The 16,695-nt window shown below is 47.9% G+C and overlaps 9 protein-coding genes across 10 annotated transcripts; 5 read left to right on the top strand and 4 right to left on the bottom strand.

Annotated features, from left to right (window-relative positions):
- Positions 1–45: 45 nt before the first annotated feature.
- On the top strand, positions 46–554 carry MCM2_2 (MCM DNA helicase complex subunit; the record flags this gene model as incomplete). The annotated part of the gene is made up of 2 exons (XM_058500725.1): positions 46–137; positions 200–554. The coding sequence occupies 2 exons, from the start codon at positions 46–48 to the stop codon at positions 552–554; spliced, it is 447 nt and encodes a 148-aa protein (XP_058349542.1).
- Positions 555–725: 171 nt separating this feature from the next.
- ONS95_007228 (uncharacterized protein) lies at positions 726–2,905 on the top strand (the record flags this gene model as incomplete). Its single annotated transcript, XM_058500726.1, has 1 exon — positions 726–2,905. The coding sequence occupies one exon, from the start codon at positions 726–728 to the stop codon at positions 1,986–1,988; it is 1,263 nt and encodes a 420-aa protein (XP_058349543.1). The 3' UTR covers positions 1,989–2,905.
- A 423-nt stretch (positions 2,906–3,328) lies between these two features.
- On the top strand, positions 3,329–4,447 carry ONS95_007229 (uncharacterized protein; the record flags this gene model as incomplete). Its single annotated transcript, XM_058500727.1, has 4 exons — positions 3,329–3,457; positions 3,508–3,657; positions 3,706–3,804; positions 3,863–4,447. The coding sequence occupies 4 exons, from the start codon at positions 3,329–3,331 to the stop codon at positions 4,445–4,447; spliced, it is 963 nt and encodes a 320-aa protein (XP_058349544.1).
- Positions 4,448–4,916: 469 nt separating this feature from the next.
- Positions 4,917–6,291, top strand: ONS95_007230 (uncharacterized protein; the record flags this gene model as incomplete). The annotated part of the gene is made up of 5 exons (XM_058500728.1): positions 4,917–5,440; positions 5,576–5,684; positions 5,737–5,778; positions 5,831–5,994; positions 6,093–6,291. 5 exons carry the CDS (start codon positions 4,917–4,919, stop codon positions 6,289–6,291), a joined length of 1,038 nt encoding a protein of 345 aa, XP_058349545.1.
- A 202-nt stretch (positions 6,292–6,493) lies between these two features.
- ONS95_007231 (uncharacterized protein) lies at positions 6,494–8,267 on the top strand. Of its 2 annotated transcripts, XM_058500729.1 has the most exons (3): positions 6,494–7,757; positions 7,819–7,869; positions 7,936–8,267. In XM_058500729.1, the coding sequence occupies exons 1-3, from the start codon at positions 7,031–7,033 to the stop codon at positions 8,106–8,108; spliced, it is 951 nt and encodes a 316-aa protein (XP_058349546.1). In that variant the 5' UTR covers positions 6,494–7,030; the 3' UTR covers positions 8,109–8,267. The 2 variants fall into 2 exon arrangements, with proteins under 2 accessions (XP_058349546.1, XP_058349547.1); XM_058500730.1 differs by having other exon boundaries at positions 6,494–6,914; positions 6,995–8,267.
- A 979-nt stretch (positions 8,268–9,246) lies between these two features.
- Positions 9,247–10,413, bottom strand: ONS95_007232 (uncharacterized protein; the record flags this gene model as incomplete). The annotated part of the gene is made up of 4 exons (XM_058500731.1): positions 9,247–9,278; positions 9,329–9,717; positions 9,766–9,926; positions 9,988–10,413. 4 exons carry the CDS (start codon positions 10,411–10,413, stop codon positions 9,247–9,249), a joined length of 1,008 nt encoding a protein of 335 aa, XP_058349548.1.
- An 847-nt stretch (positions 10,414–11,260) lies between these two features.
- NRK1 (ribosylnicotinamide kinase) lies at positions 11,261–13,002 on the bottom strand. Its single transcript, XM_058500732.1, has 3 exons — positions 12,793–13,002; positions 11,534–12,589; positions 11,261–11,372 (listed from the first exon to the last, which is right to left on the bottom strand). Exons 1-2 carry the CDS (start codon positions 12,933–12,935, stop codon positions 11,845–11,847), a joined length of 888 nt encoding a protein of 295 aa, XP_058349549.1. The 5' UTR covers positions 12,936–13,002; the 3' UTR covers positions 11,261–11,372; positions 11,534–11,844.
- A 388-nt stretch (positions 13,003–13,390) lies between these two features.
- ONS95_007234 (uncharacterized protein) lies at positions 13,391–15,114 on the bottom strand (the record flags this gene model as incomplete). Its single annotated transcript, XM_058500733.1, has 2 exons — positions 13,391–14,483; positions 14,531–15,114. The coding sequence occupies 2 exons, from the start codon at positions 15,112–15,114 to the stop codon at positions 13,391–13,393; spliced, it is 1,677 nt and encodes a 558-aa protein (XP_058349550.1).
- A 132-nt stretch (positions 15,115–15,246) lies between these two features.
- ONS95_007235 (uncharacterized protein) lies at positions 15,247–15,780 on the bottom strand (the record flags this gene model as incomplete). Its single annotated transcript, XM_058500734.1, has 2 exons — positions 15,247–15,251; positions 15,318–15,780. The coding sequence occupies 2 exons, from the start codon at positions 15,778–15,780 to the stop codon at positions 15,247–15,249; spliced, it is 468 nt and encodes a 155-aa protein (XP_058349551.1).
- Between the last annotated feature and the right edge of the window lie 915 nt (positions 15,781–16,695).

The raw sequence follows: 16,695 nt of genomic DNA on the forward strand, positions 1-16,695 counted from the left end.
GAGATTCCACACCAGCAAGTTTCATGACTTCGTACAATAGGGTGAATGAATGGTGTTCACGTCAATGAAGATCCAAAGTTTGTGCAAGACATCCTCAGAGGGGAGTGGGGTTGGGAAGGGCTGGTGATGAGTGACTGGTAAGTTGTCAGGCATCCAGTCGTGTCAAGATCTCTTTTGCTGATGTACTTTCAATTCACAGGTACGGAACATACTCTAATGTGGAGTCACTCAACGCAGGTCTAGTTTTAGAAATGCCAGGCCCATCTCGTTTGCGAGGGCAGCTTCTCAATCATGCTTTGATGTCCAAGAAAATCAATCAGCATACTTTAGATCAGAGGGTGCGAGAAGTACTGAATGCCGCTTGTCGGGCGACCAAGTCTGGGGTTCCGGAACACGCGCCTGAGACAACAAATAATACACCTGCGACTGCAGCTCTACTTCGGAAGATTGCGGGCGACTCTATTGTGCTACTGAAGAACCAGGGAAACGTACTCCCCTTCACTAAAGAGAAGACCGCAAGCACTCTCATATGTCTGATACATCTCAACCAATAGATTCTGACAGGCTTTCGTGCAGGTAGCTGTAATCGGCCCCAACGCAAAGATCTCAGCCTACTGTGGTGGAGGATCAGCAGCACTCAGCCCATACTACGCTGTGACTCCATACGAAGGATCGCAACCAAGACATCAAATCTTCGGTTCTCCCTCGGCTGCCATGCACACAAAATGCTTCCCGTGCTAGGAACACATTTGAAGAATTTAGAAGGGAATGTCGGCGTCACTTTCAAAGCATTTGCCTCACCACCATCAATTGGGCGCCAACCAGTCAACACACTCCATCTAATGGATACGAACATGTACCTCGCAGACTACTACCACCCTAAACTTACCGAGGATCTCTGGTGGGCAGAAGTTGAAGCCATATTCGCTCCTGAAGAGACGTGTGATTTTGAATTTGGCTTGACAGTCTTCGGCACCGGAAAGCTGTATATCGACAACGAGCTTCTCATAGACAACGAGACAACTCAACGGAGCGGAGGCAGTTTTTTCAATGTCGGCACAGTCGAAGAGACACGTATCAAGCATGTAGAAGCCGGTACCACCTACCATCTCAAAGTCATATACGCATCGGGCGTGACATCCAAAATCGCTGACGCAGATGGTGTGGTTTCCTTCGGCGGCGGCGGGATCCGCATCGGTGGCGCCAGAGTCATCGACCCCCAAGACGAAATCAATAAGGCTGTTGAGCTAGCCAAGTCAGTTGATCAAGTCGTTCTGTTTATGGGTTTGAATTCAGATTTTGAGCAGGAAGGCCATGATCGCACACATATGGATCTCCCTGGTCTGTCCGATAGTCTTCTATCTGCCGTTGCTGCTGCAAACTCTCGCACGGTGGTTGTGTTGCAGTCTGGTACTCCCGTCAGTATGCAATGGGCATCATCAGTGTCTGCGATCGTGCAAGCTTGGTATGGGGGAAACGAGACTGGAAATGCCATTGCGGATGTGCTGTTCGGTGATGTCAACCCGTCTGGGAAATTACCGTTGTCGTTTCCCGTGAACGTGGAAGACAACCCCACGTTCTTGAAGTACAGATCTGATAGAGGAAGGGTGTTGTATGGAGAAGATGTCTTCATAGGATATCGATACTACGAGGCTGTGAAGAGAAAGGTGCAGTTTCCTTTCGGGTGGGGTTTGTCATACACTTCTTTCCAACTGTCGGATCTGCATGTCAATCTCGAACAAAATTCCTTGAAAACAAGATTCACAGTGAGGAATACGGGGCTTTTTGATGGGGCGGAAGTTGTTCAGGTGTATGTTTCGCAAAGGGACCCATCTGTGAGGAGGCCTGCGAAGGAATTGAAAGGCTTCAAGAAAATAGCTGTTGCCAAAGGACAGCTGGTGACTGCAGAGATGCAAATTGAAAGAAAGTATGCGTCGAGCTTTTGGGACGAGGAGAGGGACCAGTGGGTTGAAGAGAAGGGCATATAATATGTTTTATTGGGGACTTCGAGCCTGGATATTGTGCTGAGAGGAAGTTTTGGGGTTGACGAGACGACGTGGTGGAGTGGGTTATAAATACAGCACAATGGCGACATGTAAAATTTATTGCTTGTATTGTATGTTCGAAGTCTCTCCGTGTCTATGGAGATTATTTCCATGAATATGGAGCCGTTGCCGGTGTGGTGAAGACAAATATCATACGATGGTCTGAAGCACAACAGGTTTCCAAGATGACTTCTCATTGGTTACCTCGTGAGATTGAGTTGCTGGGATCGAATAACCTTCAGTATTTATAAACATCCCGATCGGAAAAGGGGAATGCCATCGTCAGATGGGGGCTTCCAATATCCACGAGACCCAGGTCGTCATGAATACGGTATGGCACTTTTGAGAGTGAAGTTAGTATGATGTGCACAATACTATCACGGAGTTTCGGATTTAAGGCGAGATGTTCACTCCGCTCATTGAACTTCGTACCATATTATCAATCAAATCCATTTTGAAGTTGGTTTTAAGCGAGAAGTGCCAATACATGGGCATGCAGTGGGTACAGTTGTGAAAATTTGCCGAAGATCAACCGATTCTCTGCATCGCTGGACCTCGGTTATTTCGTCAATGAAGCCAAGACAAGACGCTCCTGAGAAGTCTCTGAGGTGGCTGGGATACTTATTTCTCCCTCTTTATTCTGTACAAACTTTACTGAATGGCTCGCATGGCTAACTCCACGAATCGTCAAGTCGGCACTGGTACTGGTGCATCATTGATCCTGTGGCTTACCAAGCTAATCCGAGGATCATTATTATTAGTGATCAATCGGCTGCAATACGCCGATGCGGCCCAACAGAGAATAGCGGGGTAGCGTATCTCAAGATCAAGCTTGAAGCCACAATGTTTGCTTGACTGCACTGCATATAGCATTCCTAACTGGACCGTGTAGTCCGAAGAGGTCTCGACGTCTTCCAGTCAGCTCTTGTCTTAAAGCCTTTATTCGGCCGCGACGGATTTCTCCCTTGCATACCGTGTCAACAACAAGCTGGGAGTGGCAGTAATGACCTCTTCCGTTGATGCTCTACAACCAAGGCTTTCTACAGTAGCTCGCATACATCCTGTGACATCAGTCTTAGTCAGAAAGCAGACTAATCGAGGGCGGGAACTTCAGATCTACAAGGGTAGGTACGATGGTAGGTACGATGGTGGGGTTTGAAGTCGGGAAACCTCCGTCGAATACAAGTATCATGGCTCCCCCCACCTCATCCCTTTCGTGTTCCAGATCCAAGTCGTCTTCCTACCAAGCACACAAGCTTTAATTCAATTGATATCCATCCAAGATGGCACAAGCTCCAAAGATTGTATTCGGCGCTGCCGGTGTGGCAGCATTCAGCACTGAACAGCTCAACGAGATCTTCGACATCCTTGAGAAGCACAATGCTAAGGAAATCGATACCGCAAGACTCTATGTGAGTCCACTACAGATCTGCAAGTCATGTCGTCCACTAATGTGCTGTAGGGCCCCAGTGAGGGCATTCTGGGCAAGGCAGGAGCTCCAAAGCGGTTTACCATTTCTACGAAAGCACTTGGATTTACGCCCGGAGCCATGGACAAGAAGGGCGTAATTGAATCGATAGAAACAAGCTTCAAGGAGTTGCAGGTGGAGCAGGTGGGTTGAGACGGGTCTACAACATGGACATCCGCTGACGTTCAAAAGGTCGACATCCTCTACCTCCACTCCCCTGATCCAAAAAACCCAATTGAAGAGACACTCGCTGGAATCCGAGAGGCATATGCTGCTGGGAAGTTCAAGAGGGTATAGAGCATCTGCGAACCTGAGGGTGAAGCTCCGTGCTGACTTATACATAACACAGTTCGGACTCTCCAACTTCAGACCCGACGACGTCCAAAAGATCTACGACATCCAAGCCTCTGCCAAGTCTGTACTCCCAACTGTTTTCCAAGGAAACTACAGTGCTGTAGCACGGCACATCGAAAGCGATCTATTTCCTCTCCTCAGAAAGCTTAAGATGAGCTTCTACGCATACTCCCCAATTGCAGGTGGTTTCTTGGTCAAGGACGCAAAGTCGTTCCGAGAACAATCAGTTGGGGGACGTTGGGGGAAAGATTCCCAGATTGGAGATATGTACAGCAAGTTGTATGTCAAGGACAGCATGCTCAATGCTCTGGACGAATGGGAGGCGATTGCTAAGGACGCTGGAATTCCCAAGGCATCACTGGCATACCGATGGATCGCGTACCATTCCGCGTTAAAGGGGGAAAATGGCGATGCTATCATCATTGGTGCAAGCAGACCTTCTCAGGTCGAAGATACTTGTTCTTATGTTGAGCAGGGCCCACTGGATGCGAAGATTGCTGAGAGAGCTTCCGATCTGTGGAAGAGCATCGAGAAGGATGCACCAATCGATAACTGGAACTCCCACGCTGGGCTGAAGTGAGAGACCAGAGCTACTCGCGCAGCACTTGTTCATTCGTATAGCGTTTTTGTAGTAGAATAAGGCATGGATAGAGCAACGGCATTCTGAACAGCATCGAAAATGCGCCTCGCTAAGCCAGCATTGACATCCGCAGTTGGCCTGATGTGAGCACGTGCGTCAATAGCAGAGTGTCACACCATTTCGCACCATGCTCTCTTACGGATTTGTTCGCAAAAGGGCGCTTCTTTCCCCGCGTTACACAAACCTTTAAGTGCCTGCAGTCCATCACAAATTCGTAGCCCCTCACGTCACCCTCTTTTAATTGAGTCGAATGGAACATCCCGCTCACGTGTTTTTCCTTCATCTCCTGGGGGGTCTCTGAAACTTTCCGCCATTCCTCATCTCACACAAGATCGAAAAAGCTTATTTGCTGTCAAAATCATTCCCATCGCATCCAATCTCATCCTCAATTCAATGACGATACGACACAATGCATCGCAATATCATCGTCGCAGGAGCTACAGGCAAGCAAGGCCAAGCTCTCATCAGAGCTCTCCTCCACCCATCGCCAGAGGCGAACACAGCATCATCTGAGCATACATACCACATCTATGCATTAACCCGCAATATATCTTCTCCTGCCGCCAAGGGCCTAGTAGAACGAGAGCAGAATGTAACGGTCATAGAAGGTGACTTAGACGTCCCCGACTCGATTCGCAAGGTCTTCCAGAAAGCCAAGCAGGATGATGTGGACGGTCAAGGCCAAGGCCAAGGTATCTGGGGCGTTTTCGCCGTCCTGGCTTTCCCCGGTCTGGGAACTGAAGCAGACGGCGAAGAGCGGCAGGGCAAATTGCTTGCGGATCTCGCGCTGGAGTATGGTGTGCAGTGTTTTGTGTATTCGAGTGCCATGCGGAGTGGACCGAAGTATGAGGATGAGATGAAACTGTCCAGCAAAGCGAAGGGGAACGTGGAGAAGTATTGTAGGGTTCTTGGGGAGCAGGGGCTGGCTTGGACGTGAGTTTTGTGTCTTTTGTCCCCTTTGAGGTGGGATGTAGTGATGAAGTGTTGGAGTGGTGATGTGGTGATGTGGTGAAGTGGTGTGGTGGTTCGTGAAGAGGAAGTTGTGGCTGATCAAATGATTTGTGATAGGATTCTGAGACCGGGCTTCTTCATGGAGAACTTCAATGGTTTCATCGGGAGTATTACGACTTCGGTGCTGAGGGTTGGACTGCAAGCTGATACGAAGAATGGCTTGATTGTAAGCTCGTCCTGTGGATATGGCTCTAGATTGACTCGGCTAACGTTCGAAGGCGACGGATGACATCGGTAATGTCGCAGCAGCTGTGTTCAGAGTAACCGCCCCTCGAAAATCTTTGCGATATTGTGTCTGATACTCAGGACTAGGACCCCGAGAAATTCAGATCTCAAACACTTGCTGTGATAGCAGAGTATGCCACGATCTCTGAAATGGATGAATCGCATCGGCGAGCGAAGGGCACATCGATGTCTGCTATTCCCAGGGTATTCGGGTGGCTTCTGTTGAAACTCAACAAAGCTACGCAAGGACTGTAAGACTCCATGAAGGCCTTATTTCTCTTGCATCTATCTTCGAATTTCTCCCCCTTCGACTTGTTATATTGGTCGAATCATGCTGACATTGCAGCAGGATACAAGACATCGAGCGCAGTCATCATGCGCGAATATCTGGCGAGTATCCAGAATGCGAGAAAGAATTAGAGCTGGCGAGGTCAGCTGCTAAGATGAAGAGTTATGAAGAGTGGCTGGTTCAAGGGAGAGATGCCGAGGGAAACAGTGAAAACTGGAACAAGGTGTCTGTTGGGAAGCTTGTGACTGGCAAACTATGAGTATCAATCTTGCTATCTGGAAGCCTTGCAATGAGAAATCTTCTCTTCCATCTAATGGCTGCCATCCGAGAGAAAGCCAAGCTCTGGGCTCACTCGGCGGGGAAGTTATGTTGGATTATGAGGGAGCTTCGACCAATGAGTCGTTATCGGCAGCCGGCAAAAGTCCGAATTCTCCAGAACCAGACGATGCTTGTTCTATTGATAGTTCTCTTCAAAGCCCTTTCTCACTTACCTCACTTATACATGCACTCTAACTGCTTGTCGAATCAGACAATTCGCTTCTCGCGACTCCGACCACTAACAACGCGAGCTCGTAGCTAAGCGAAAGGCCCAGATATCGCCCAATGGTCTGAAGTCGACTGGGTGGATCCCACACGATATTCGCCTTCGGGTCCAGCGTCCAGGAAGACTTGTCTGTGTTCTCTTATTCAGTTATGTTCGCTGACTTCCTTGGTTTTTGCGTTACAAGTGTCGTCAGCTTATGTATTTGCCTTGGCATTGCTCGATTCAGACAGGAACCCGCAAGTTGGTTGCTGTAATTCGTCGCCTCGGTTATGGCCATCTATTTAGTGCAGTAGCTTTGCAAGGAGCCAGATATTTATCATCTATAAGAGGTCGTTGGCGTATGGATTGTTTTTCCTTACTTTATCTTTCTTCGAGCAATCTCTTCCCGGACATATCGTTGACCACTTTGGTTGTATAGATTTTCAGTCAACATTTCAAGACTCCTACAGCAAACATGGTCCAAAACGGGAAACTACCAGCATCCTTCCCCAAACACTGGGGTGCTGACTTCACCCCAACTCTCCACAGAAGTCTTGTGCCTTCAATTGACCCCGCTAAAGTCAAACTCCCACCATCCTTCACAGTCCTAATAACAGGAGCCGGGAAAGGATTCGGTGCATCAACAGCACTCTCCTACGCTCAAGCAGGTGCATCGGCCATCATCATCGTAGCACGGACTCTCTCCGACCTGGAGGCCACCTCCAAGAATATAACAGACATCTCACCATCCATCAAAGTTCTCTGCGTCCCTTGCGATGTGACGAAGGAAGAGCAAGTCATTGAACTGGCGAAGAAAGTCAAGGATGCATTTGGTCGCCTGGACGTTTTGATCAACAATGCTGGAAAAGGTGTGAGCTTTCTTCCTGACGATTCAGTCGAGGGCGGGAAGCGCTTCCCTTCCGATTTCATCGAGGGATCCAGTTCCGAGTTTCGGGATTGCTTCGAGCTGAATTTCATGGGTACTTATCTGGGCATTCGCCATTTGCTACCTCTGATTATCGCTACAGAGGGAGGAGCCAAGGCTATCATCAATATTGTCAGTGGTGGGGCGCATCTCTCGAGTGCGTTCTTGTCGCCGATTCCGTACAATATCAGCAAGATGGCGGTGATGAGGATGAGTCAGTATGTGGATGATTCTCATCGCGAACGACATGGAGTTGTGTGTTATGCTCTGCATCCTGGTAAGTGCTCCTCCGTACACCATGCAGAGAGAACTTGTATTCATCAGTTGTTTGGTTGAAGGCTCCGCCAGAACTGCACTTACTGCAGACTTTCCGCCGCTCTGGGATCCTAGTACGTAAACATTCTACTTCCATCTTGCCATGGAAAGAAATATGACTTTCAGCTAAGTTTACATAGTTCTGGTGGACGATATTGAGATCTGTGGAGGTTACTGTGTCTGGTTGACAAAGGAGAAGAGAGAATGGCTTTCCGGCAGGTACGTTTCGTCGGAATGGGATATAGATGAGTTGGAAGCTATGAAGGATGAAATAGTCAAGGGAGATAAGTTGAGGTTCACGATGGACGTTTGAGTGCAGCGTCGATCTGCAAGGCCGTCCTTATAAATTGCGACTAGTTTACCTAGCAATTCTGCCATGCCAGCTGTCTTGGCCACGCTTACCAAAGCTCCATCAGCCTTTCATTACTGGAGAGGATAGCATAATCTATTTCACCAAATAGTCTTCAAGTTGATATTGTATAGTAAATCATGATGTCTCCGTGTCTCATTTGTGAAAGTAAGTTCTTTCTTTTAATTGGCTCACGTTAATCCAAAGATATTTCATTCCTCCAAGCCTGCGCCTTCAACGATACCAGAACACGCTTGAGCTCCTCCTATTCAATAGCATTGCTATCAAAGTAATCGTCAAACAGGCCCTAATATCAGTACATATGCTGATGAAAGAACTCATGGCTATCTTTGACAGAAATAGAGGACTTTGTGGTGCTCGTGGCCTCCGTATTTGGTGGCATCCCTAGAAGACCCATGACAAGCCAACTGCCATCTTCTTTAACACGCAAGCATTAATCTCTTGTACAAAACTGAACATCCCATTTTTCAAAATTGAGCCCTGTTTTCCCACGGCATCTATTGCAGCCGTTCCACTTATTTAGGATCTCATGGTTGCGTGCCAATTAAGGGAATGAAACCACCAGCAGGCAGCCTATGTAGCCATCCAGACGGAGGCAGGCTCACACAACGGAGGGCTCGAGCCCCATCTCATCACAACATTATGCAAGATATTAATTCATCGCAGCTAAACCAGGGTATAATTTCTTGCATCTTCTCGGACATCGAATCACGTGATAAAACTAAGCTCGACATGAACTCTTTTTCGCATGGAAAATACTCCTCCATAGCTGATATTGCACTAAACTGCTCAGTGTATTCTGAAAATGAATGCCTTACCTGTTTTTAATTCTCGTTGCTACAGCTATCTGCTGATCTGTCCTATTGGAAGATTTGATCACCCGGTTCCGCGAAGTGTGATATCAAGTCGTCCATCTCATTATTTCAAGGATTTGTCTATGTCGGAGAGGATAGAAACAGGCAAGAATAATTGATAGCAAGATTATATGTCAACTGAACTTCGTAAGAGCTAAAATAATATTTGTGCTGAAAAACCTCCACCTGAACAGCCAGACGCGTACCAGTGCGTGCCTTCCTCAATCTCAGTGTGCCATACCCGGTAGTGCCTTGAGCCCTGTCGCAAGTTAGAATCTCCTCATGCAGCCATAGAAACGGCAAACTTACATCCTTCGGTATCCTCATTTACTGTCGTCGGAATCTTGCACTTATTTGCCGTCGCCATAGGCTGTTTCGTAATGGAACCACATCCATCATAGAAACATTCTGACTTATCCATAGCCCTCTGCAAAGAGTCTCCCTTCCACCCAAACATGTAATCAGCATGGGTTCCGCCAGCGGTGCCCTCGAAGCTCCATATGAATGGGTTCGGGTCGCCTGTTTTCCAAAGACTGTTGAACTTGGTAGTGTCCCATGTAGTCTCGTAAGTGACTTGAGGCATGCGGACTGGATGAGAGGCTGGGCATTTGGGGGCGCTGATGAAGCCGTCCGATTTGATGGTGTTGAACATGTGCGATTGATGGTCAGGACTGTCGAGGTTCTTGCCATCCCAGCAGCTACATGATGTTAGAGTGGGGTGAGACATTGGGATTGAGAATACTAACGCTGGGAAATGGTGCGTGGTGAAGATGCCACCGTCGCAAGGCTTTGATGGGAAGTCGGCCATCTCTGCTCCACGACCTCCGCTCTTGGTGAGACACTGGTAGCGAAGACCAACTTGAGGCTTGCCGGAAGTAGTTGGGTTTCCAACTGTCATGCGAAAACCCTATACCTGGTCAGAGTCAAGTCTCACACAGCTATGGCTGGGGTCTACCAGGAGAACTTACTGGCTTGAAAGCAGTAATCTTCTGTTGGTTGAGATTATCCCTCGACAAATCAAACTGAGTATAATACACAGTCAAACCACCTTGGGCACCATCAGAGCCCCCAAGGAGTGGCTGCACAGGCACGACTGGAACGCGATGATAGGAGCCATTGGTGGGGCTCTTGAAGAAGAGGTGAGCAGTCCAGTAGTTGGAGAAGTCTTCTGACATCTGACATGTCGTGCAGGTAGCTTTTGGGCTCGCACCGATGTCGCCCGTCATGGTAGCGTTGAAGGCATTTCCACCAACAATGTGGTGAAGATGAGTTGATGGCAACTCGCCTGGCTGGACGACAGGATCGAGACGTTGAATCGTCAATGTTGAGCATGGGAATCGAAGACCAGCATAGACCGGTGCAATCAGTACGAGGGAAGTGGCGAGCTGCTTCATCTTGGAAGCGTCCAATTTACAAAATATGATTTTACAGCGAAAGTAGTGAGATATTCAGAATATGGATGCCAAGGAGAGAGGTTGGGGGAAACCCGGCGTGCACTCAGTTCTTATAACCTTTTCCACAGCACTGAAAGACTAGTATTGTCAATGCGACCTTCCATATCTGGGCAAGATAAAGCTGATCGCTGTTTGTGCTGTCTGCATATTAAGCAAGACCCGGTAATGAATAAGCCGATGAGGAATCGAACAGACGAATATTGTGATAAGCGAATGAAATGCCAAGCTCATGACTATTGCTATCACCCGGTAGATGGTATTTTAGCTCTTCGATTGGATATGACAACTGCCGTGAGGAGTCGACCAGCTTTTGCTGGGTAAATGTCATATTTCCAGATTATTGACCCTGCCGAGTTTAAGCGAATGTTTTGGTTATTTGCCGAAGCGACTGAGGGAAGCTACACCAGCAATGATGAAAGAGTGAAGCCTTGCGCCCGAGATAGATAAATTGCGGGGTAACTTGATTCAAACTTGCTTAATATATCTTTGTAGCATCAGAAGGGTTTGCGGGCCGCTGGGCACACGTTTTTGCAAAGAGATAAACCTGCCGCCTAGGGGGTGAAGGACGATGTGACGTAGAAGAGCCAAGAATGGTGGTAAATTCATGACAAGAGTCTCATACAAAGCGAGAGTCACTGTCAGTTCCGCACTTTTGATGAGTCTGTAACTCGAAACGCGGCCCTCAATTCCAGATGTTCAGTTCCGTCGCGGCCTTCACCTGGCTATACCTGAGTAAACTGCGATCAGAAGAAGGAAAACTGTTTGAAACAAAAAAACAGATACTTGCAATAATAATTTACAGTATCGTCACCTGACAAAATCTTTGTTCTTGTACTGAATTTCGGACCGTATTGAGTTCTGACCCTGTTCTGGATGGAAAGAATCATTTCCTTGGAGATCTCGCTTTAGAATAAGCAGATGTTATGATGAACGCTCAACAAAACCAGTATCAATTCCCATAAAAAGAGACTGATATGCAGAAATAAGCAAATGATGAGATAGGAAATCACTGACGGAAGAAATACATCAACTTGTTAAGAAGCCAGCGATTTGCACTCACTAATGACCATGATTAGATAACACAACCTCGTGAGATATAGGTTGGAAAGATCTGACCGTATAATCTGCGACTGTTTGAATACTCTACCTCTTTCGTTCAAAAGAAAACATGGAGCTGCCCATCGGGTCTGAAAATGAGCTGCAGCATGTGACCCGTCGACAGTCTGAAGGACAGGTAGAAAGCGAAATTCATGCTTCCGTGGCGTACCCTAGTATCAAATATGGCATAATCTGACCTCAGTTGCTTTAGTAATATCGAATCTTTCAATCATGACGAGAATCGAACCGATGAGAGGCTCACTCTACCCTTCCTCACGTGCCTCTAGCAAACAGAGGCAGCTTCTCCATCAACATGTCAACCGCCCATTTCAAAGTCGTCTCCATATCTTTATCAACTTCACCTTCTTGACTTAGAATACCCGTCTCCTTCACCACATCGTCCTTCAACTTCCCCTCCACATTCCCACCCTCAAACATCCACTCGTGATCCTCCACATAATTCGGCCAAACAATCTTATCCACATATCCCGGCGGATCTTCCCAGAATCCCTCAAGTGTGACATATCCGCTCCTGGCTTCTCGTCTCGCCTTAGCCTTTGCATAGCTCACTCGCAAGAATAGCTTGATATCCATCTGTGGCTGGATCGGAGCTAGTGGTTTAGAGTACAGCAGGAAACCGTCGAAGACACATAGGCGGATTGCAGTCTCCGAATCAGATAATATACTGTGGCCGGGATGACCAGGCTCGGCCCAAGTTTTGACGCGAGCTTTGAGAGCAGCGATTGTGTCTTCTGAGACGGGGCATGCGCCAACAGAGTTCTGGTCTTCTTTGGAATCAAGGGTGGGCTGTGAGATGGTGAGTCTGTGTTTCTTTTGGTGGATTTCGTTTTTGGGGCTTGGTTTAGGGAGACAGCCGTGCTCACTGCGATGGTTGAGGCTGCTTGGACTGACTGGGAATGTGCCTTCGGCATGGATGTGCTCGAGGGATTTGACCATGTCTGGTATGGAAAGTGCTTCGACGCAGTCCCAATCTAGAAGGCCATGTTTGGTAGGTAATCTGACAGTAATTAGCTGTGAGTTTGCTGCAGCTTCTATAACAAGAGGGGAAAACATTGATGATGGCCAATAATCACGTGTTCGACCAAGAACAAATCTGCTTCGCTCTCAAAGGGGAACATGGATGTGATGTTGCCAGGGAATCTACCCAACGAGGTATTCTAAGACAAAAGGACCAAAAGCTTCAGAATTAGGATGATTTACTCAGTCTCAGCCTTATAAAAGTCATCCTCATGAAGCACGAAGCTGTTGGGGAATATATCTCGTAGAAGCCGAGCAAGAGTCGTCTTGCCGCTGGATGAGCATCCACTTATGCCGACCACAACAGCCTTACGAGGAGTCGTCATTACTGACAGTTGATATGCTCCGAGGGCATAGGTGGCAGGGACTGGAAGTTGATAGAGAAAGGTTGAGTTGAGAGTGGAGAAGACTTGGACGGGCAGGAGTCAGATCTGAGGACTCGCTTATCTGTAGCGCGCCCCACTGAGTGAAGTGATCTGATTACCTACATAGGTCCATGACTGGGACACTTGTTTACGAGCAAAATGTTCTAAACGTCAATGGCCTGAGGATAGAATCACAATGAGCTTGTCCAAGAACATTCTGTCTACATACGCATCGTCAGAAGGTTGGCATTTATCAATGTTTTGATCTCTACTACCTTTAATTGGTCTAGATCTATGATACATCCCCATCTTCTCACTTTACTTGCATGACAATATAAACTCCTGTTCTCTACATGCTCGTACGCCTACGCGTTTATTATGCTAAGTACCATGCAATAAATAGTAACACGCTTACGTCAAGACTCCCACAGCTCCCATAACATGATGAAGTCAGGATGAAACCTGGCCCTCTTACACCACGACTCCGTCTTGTTTCGGAACTTCTCGATAGAGTGGTAAGACTTTCTGCCAGCGATCAGCTCATGACAGAATCGGCTCACAAACTCAACCTCCAACCTTCCCCCCTTCTTCGATGCATCCAAGCGATCCTCAGCCTCAGACATGATGTCATTGATGATGTTTTCCAGATCTGCCCAAAGTACTCCACTCTCGTCGTACAGATCCTTCGGAAGGCTTGCTTTGATGGCTGGTTTTGCATGCTCAATGTCGCTCAGCGCGGAGCCGAGCTTCACAACAGTTTTGCCGAATCTTCGGACAGCGTTCATCTGGTATGAATCGTCTTTAAAGGTGTATGCTGTCCAGTTATAGGTCCAATTTGTGAGCGAGATGCCATCAAATACATTGCCGTGCAGGTAGATTGGGACTCTCTGTGGGTGCCAAAACGTGTGGAAGTAGCTTGCTGGGACTCGATAGTACTGAAGATCAAACATCGTTGCGGGTGGAGTATAGGGACTATGGGTGATGAAAGTCGTGGTATTTTCTGGCTTGTTGAAGTCGACGCTGTTATATCCGCCTTCAGCCTCGTCAAACAGAGCTTGGTAACTCTCCTGAAGCTCTCGGTATGGGTTAAAGTCCCGAGTCTCTTTATAGAAAATGAATCTCATGTCCTCTGGTGCCCACTTCGTCACTGGGATTTGAGAAGTCTGGTTGGCAGGTTCTGCATGTGCGAATCGTACCTTTTTGGTAGACTTTCTGTCCGGAATTGAACTTCCAGCGGACGAGGCCTCAGTGTCACGCCACGCCAGAGTTGCGCCTGTATCTGAGATGTAATCGAAAGTAGCATCTGTTGTAGAAACATTCGGGTGCGCATCAACAGAAAAGTCTTCGTCAAGGACTTCTTCGACGGAGACGGGCTGAGGTTCTGACCGGACATCACTCGCAGCTTCATCAGTAGACACTCCTTTGGATGTACTGATACTTTCGTGTTCACTCGTCTCCGTTGTATGCACCTCATCGCGGATATTCATGGATGGATGCGGAACCTCTGGGCTTGGATCGTAGTATGCCATTCTTCGAGTGCCTGAGAGCCACGATACCGAGCGAACTCTTCGTCGAGGACTTCCTCGATTTGTACTGCATATGGCGACTTAGTTTTTCGGCTCGGCTCAGGTGGAGTGAGACCCAATTCATCACAGAAGGGAGCATTTGAGATATCAACATAGATGTTGTCCTTCACGATGTTTGCTTGGCATTCCAAAACAGAAATCGTCTCTCCTGACATAGGTGATGAAGTGACAAGTGGTGCAGGACTCTGGCTATTGGGACCAAGATTTGGCTGCATGTCAATATCTCTTTCCGACGTTGGACTCGTTTGATAGTTGTTTCGTACATCTGGCAAGTGATCAGACGGGCTTATTTCATCGACATTTTCACACTCTTCCAAAGTCTCAGGCGGCCGTGACCTCGGATTCTCTTTCACGATAGTGCGTTCGTTCAGATTCGAAGCATCTGAATTATGAATCTTTGCCCCACAGTCGCTGTTTTCAGAAGCCTCAGAACATGACAAGGAGAGGTAATATCCACCCAAAGTCGCTGCTGGCTTCGGGTTCTCAATACAGGTAAACGAGAGACTAGCTTTTCCAGACATCGCCATAACTTGACCGACACTCGTTGTTGTCATTAGTGGGATATCGGGATGTGCATTTTCGTCTTGGCCAGTAGTGTGGCCAACAATGTGCGACAAATCTGATGTAGGGTGATATCCATCGTGGTCTTCGGAAAAGTCATCGGGAGCCGCGATATAGCTAAGAGATCATGCTGGCACAGGTGCGCTCAGTTCAGTGTCCCCTCCAGTAATTTTAGAGCCAAAACAGGCAGAATTACCTGCAAAATGGGCTGTACTGTGGCTGTGCGGTGGTACCTCAATACTATGTGCTTCGAAAATCTGTGGCAATTCCTCTGCATCTATGCTATCGTGGTCTCGATCTTCCTCGGCATCAATTGGACCATCATCGAGATCAATCATATCGTCAAACACGCCCCGATTGCCTAGTTCTTCGACGTAACTTTTGATCAACCTCTTATGGCGTTGCAGCGTCGAACTTCGATAACCTTCTTTTGCCAACTCACGACGAAGCTCCCGCCAGAACATCTGGTCATCATTGGTGTATGAGGTCCATACAGATCCTTCCCCAGATGTAGCGGCCATGTTAGCTGTAACCCAATGGAGTGCCTTCCGGATCCCATGTAATTGTTCCCGGTGGCTGGCTGACCGAGCTTCGATTCGTCCAAGTGTTGCCTCCACTCGTCCCATCGAGTCCAATGAGCAAAGATTAAGACTCATCATAATGGCAGATGTGTGCGTGGACAACTTGATTCGAATCTCTGCCAAATCTTTCGTTTGTCCATTCCCAAATTTTATCTTCTGCCAAAGCCCTCTTACCCCGCCTCTGTTCCCCAGTCAAAGTATTGTATTTGTTCAAGACATGGTTCATAGTCTTTAGTATCCCTTCACACCCAGCCGCGTGCTCTTCGAGTTCTTGTCGCTTGTCATTGCTGGCTTTATTGACTTGGGATTCGGGATTCGATATTTCCTTTCGTAGACGGTTCAACACCTTGTAGAGGCTCGAAACTTCACGAGTGAGTTCGTCATGCTCGCCGCAAGCCTTCCTTGCGCCTTGGTAGGTGTTCCATGCCAGTTGTGCCAGCAGAATACAGTCACCAACAGATGATCCGAAGCTCATCCTCGAGCATCATCCGCGAGGCTGCGGGGTTAGACAGCCAAATTGTGGATCGTCGGGTTTTGTACACCCACTGAAGTAGCTAGAGCAGGTGCGAACTCGAACGACTAGACCACTGTAGAGCCATGGTGGCCGTTCCACTTCCAGAGAAAAAGATAGAATGAAGAAAGATTGACATTCCGAGTGTTGTCCTCGATATTGCAACCTCTTCTGGGAGAGGCGCATCTCACCGAGTTGCCCGCCTGGCTGCATCGTGGTGGGGTATATCTGATAGGGATTGGACGTTGCCGGCGGAAGCATGGGCTGAAGGGTGGGCAGCTATATGCAGTGATTGGAAGAAGATAGGAGAGATGCACCTGACTTACCGAATCCCCATGGCTGGGGCGGGATCACGCAACGAGTTGTCGTGTACAGTAATGATGGGTGTAACCTGGGAGTGTTTGGGGTTCAAAAGTTGAGGGACTGGCGCTAGCGAGGTTTGGGTCTAGCTGATCAATACAGTCTTTGGTCAGTCAGGCTTT

This window comes from Cadophora gregata, assembly GCF_030347475.1.
Source record: "Cadophora gregata isolate MNR1 chromosome Unknown scaffold_19, whole genome shotgun sequence".
Lineage (NCBI taxonomy): Eukaryota > Fungi > Ascomycota > Leotiomycetes > Helotiales > Ploettnerulaceae > Cadophora > Cadophora gregata.

What these genes read in the sequence shown, in the direction of transcription:
- ONS95_007231 (XM_058500729.1), top strand. Translation starts at nt 7,031, where the DNA reads ATGGTCCAAAACGGGAAACTACCAGCATCCTTCCCCAAACACTGGGGT. An exon ending in GTGTTATGCTCTGCATCCTG is followed by an intron (nt 7,758 to 7,818) that starts GTAAGTGCTCCT and finishes GTTTGGTTGAAG; the next exon opens with GCTCCGCCAGAACTGCACTT. An exon ending in TCCGCCGCTCTGGGATCCTA is followed by an intron (nt 7,870 to 7,935) that starts GTACGTAAACAT and finishes AAGTTTACATAG; the next exon opens with TTCTGGTGGACGATATTGAG.
- NRK1 (XM_058500732.1), bottom strand. Translation starts at nt 12,935, where the DNA reads ATGACGACTCCTCGTAAGGCTGTTGTGGTCGGCATAAGTGGATGCTCA. An exon ending in TTTTATAAGGCTGAGACTGA is followed by an intron (nt 12,590 to 12,792) that starts GTAAATCATCCT and finishes AATTACTGTCAG; the next exon opens with ATTACCTACCAAACATGGCC.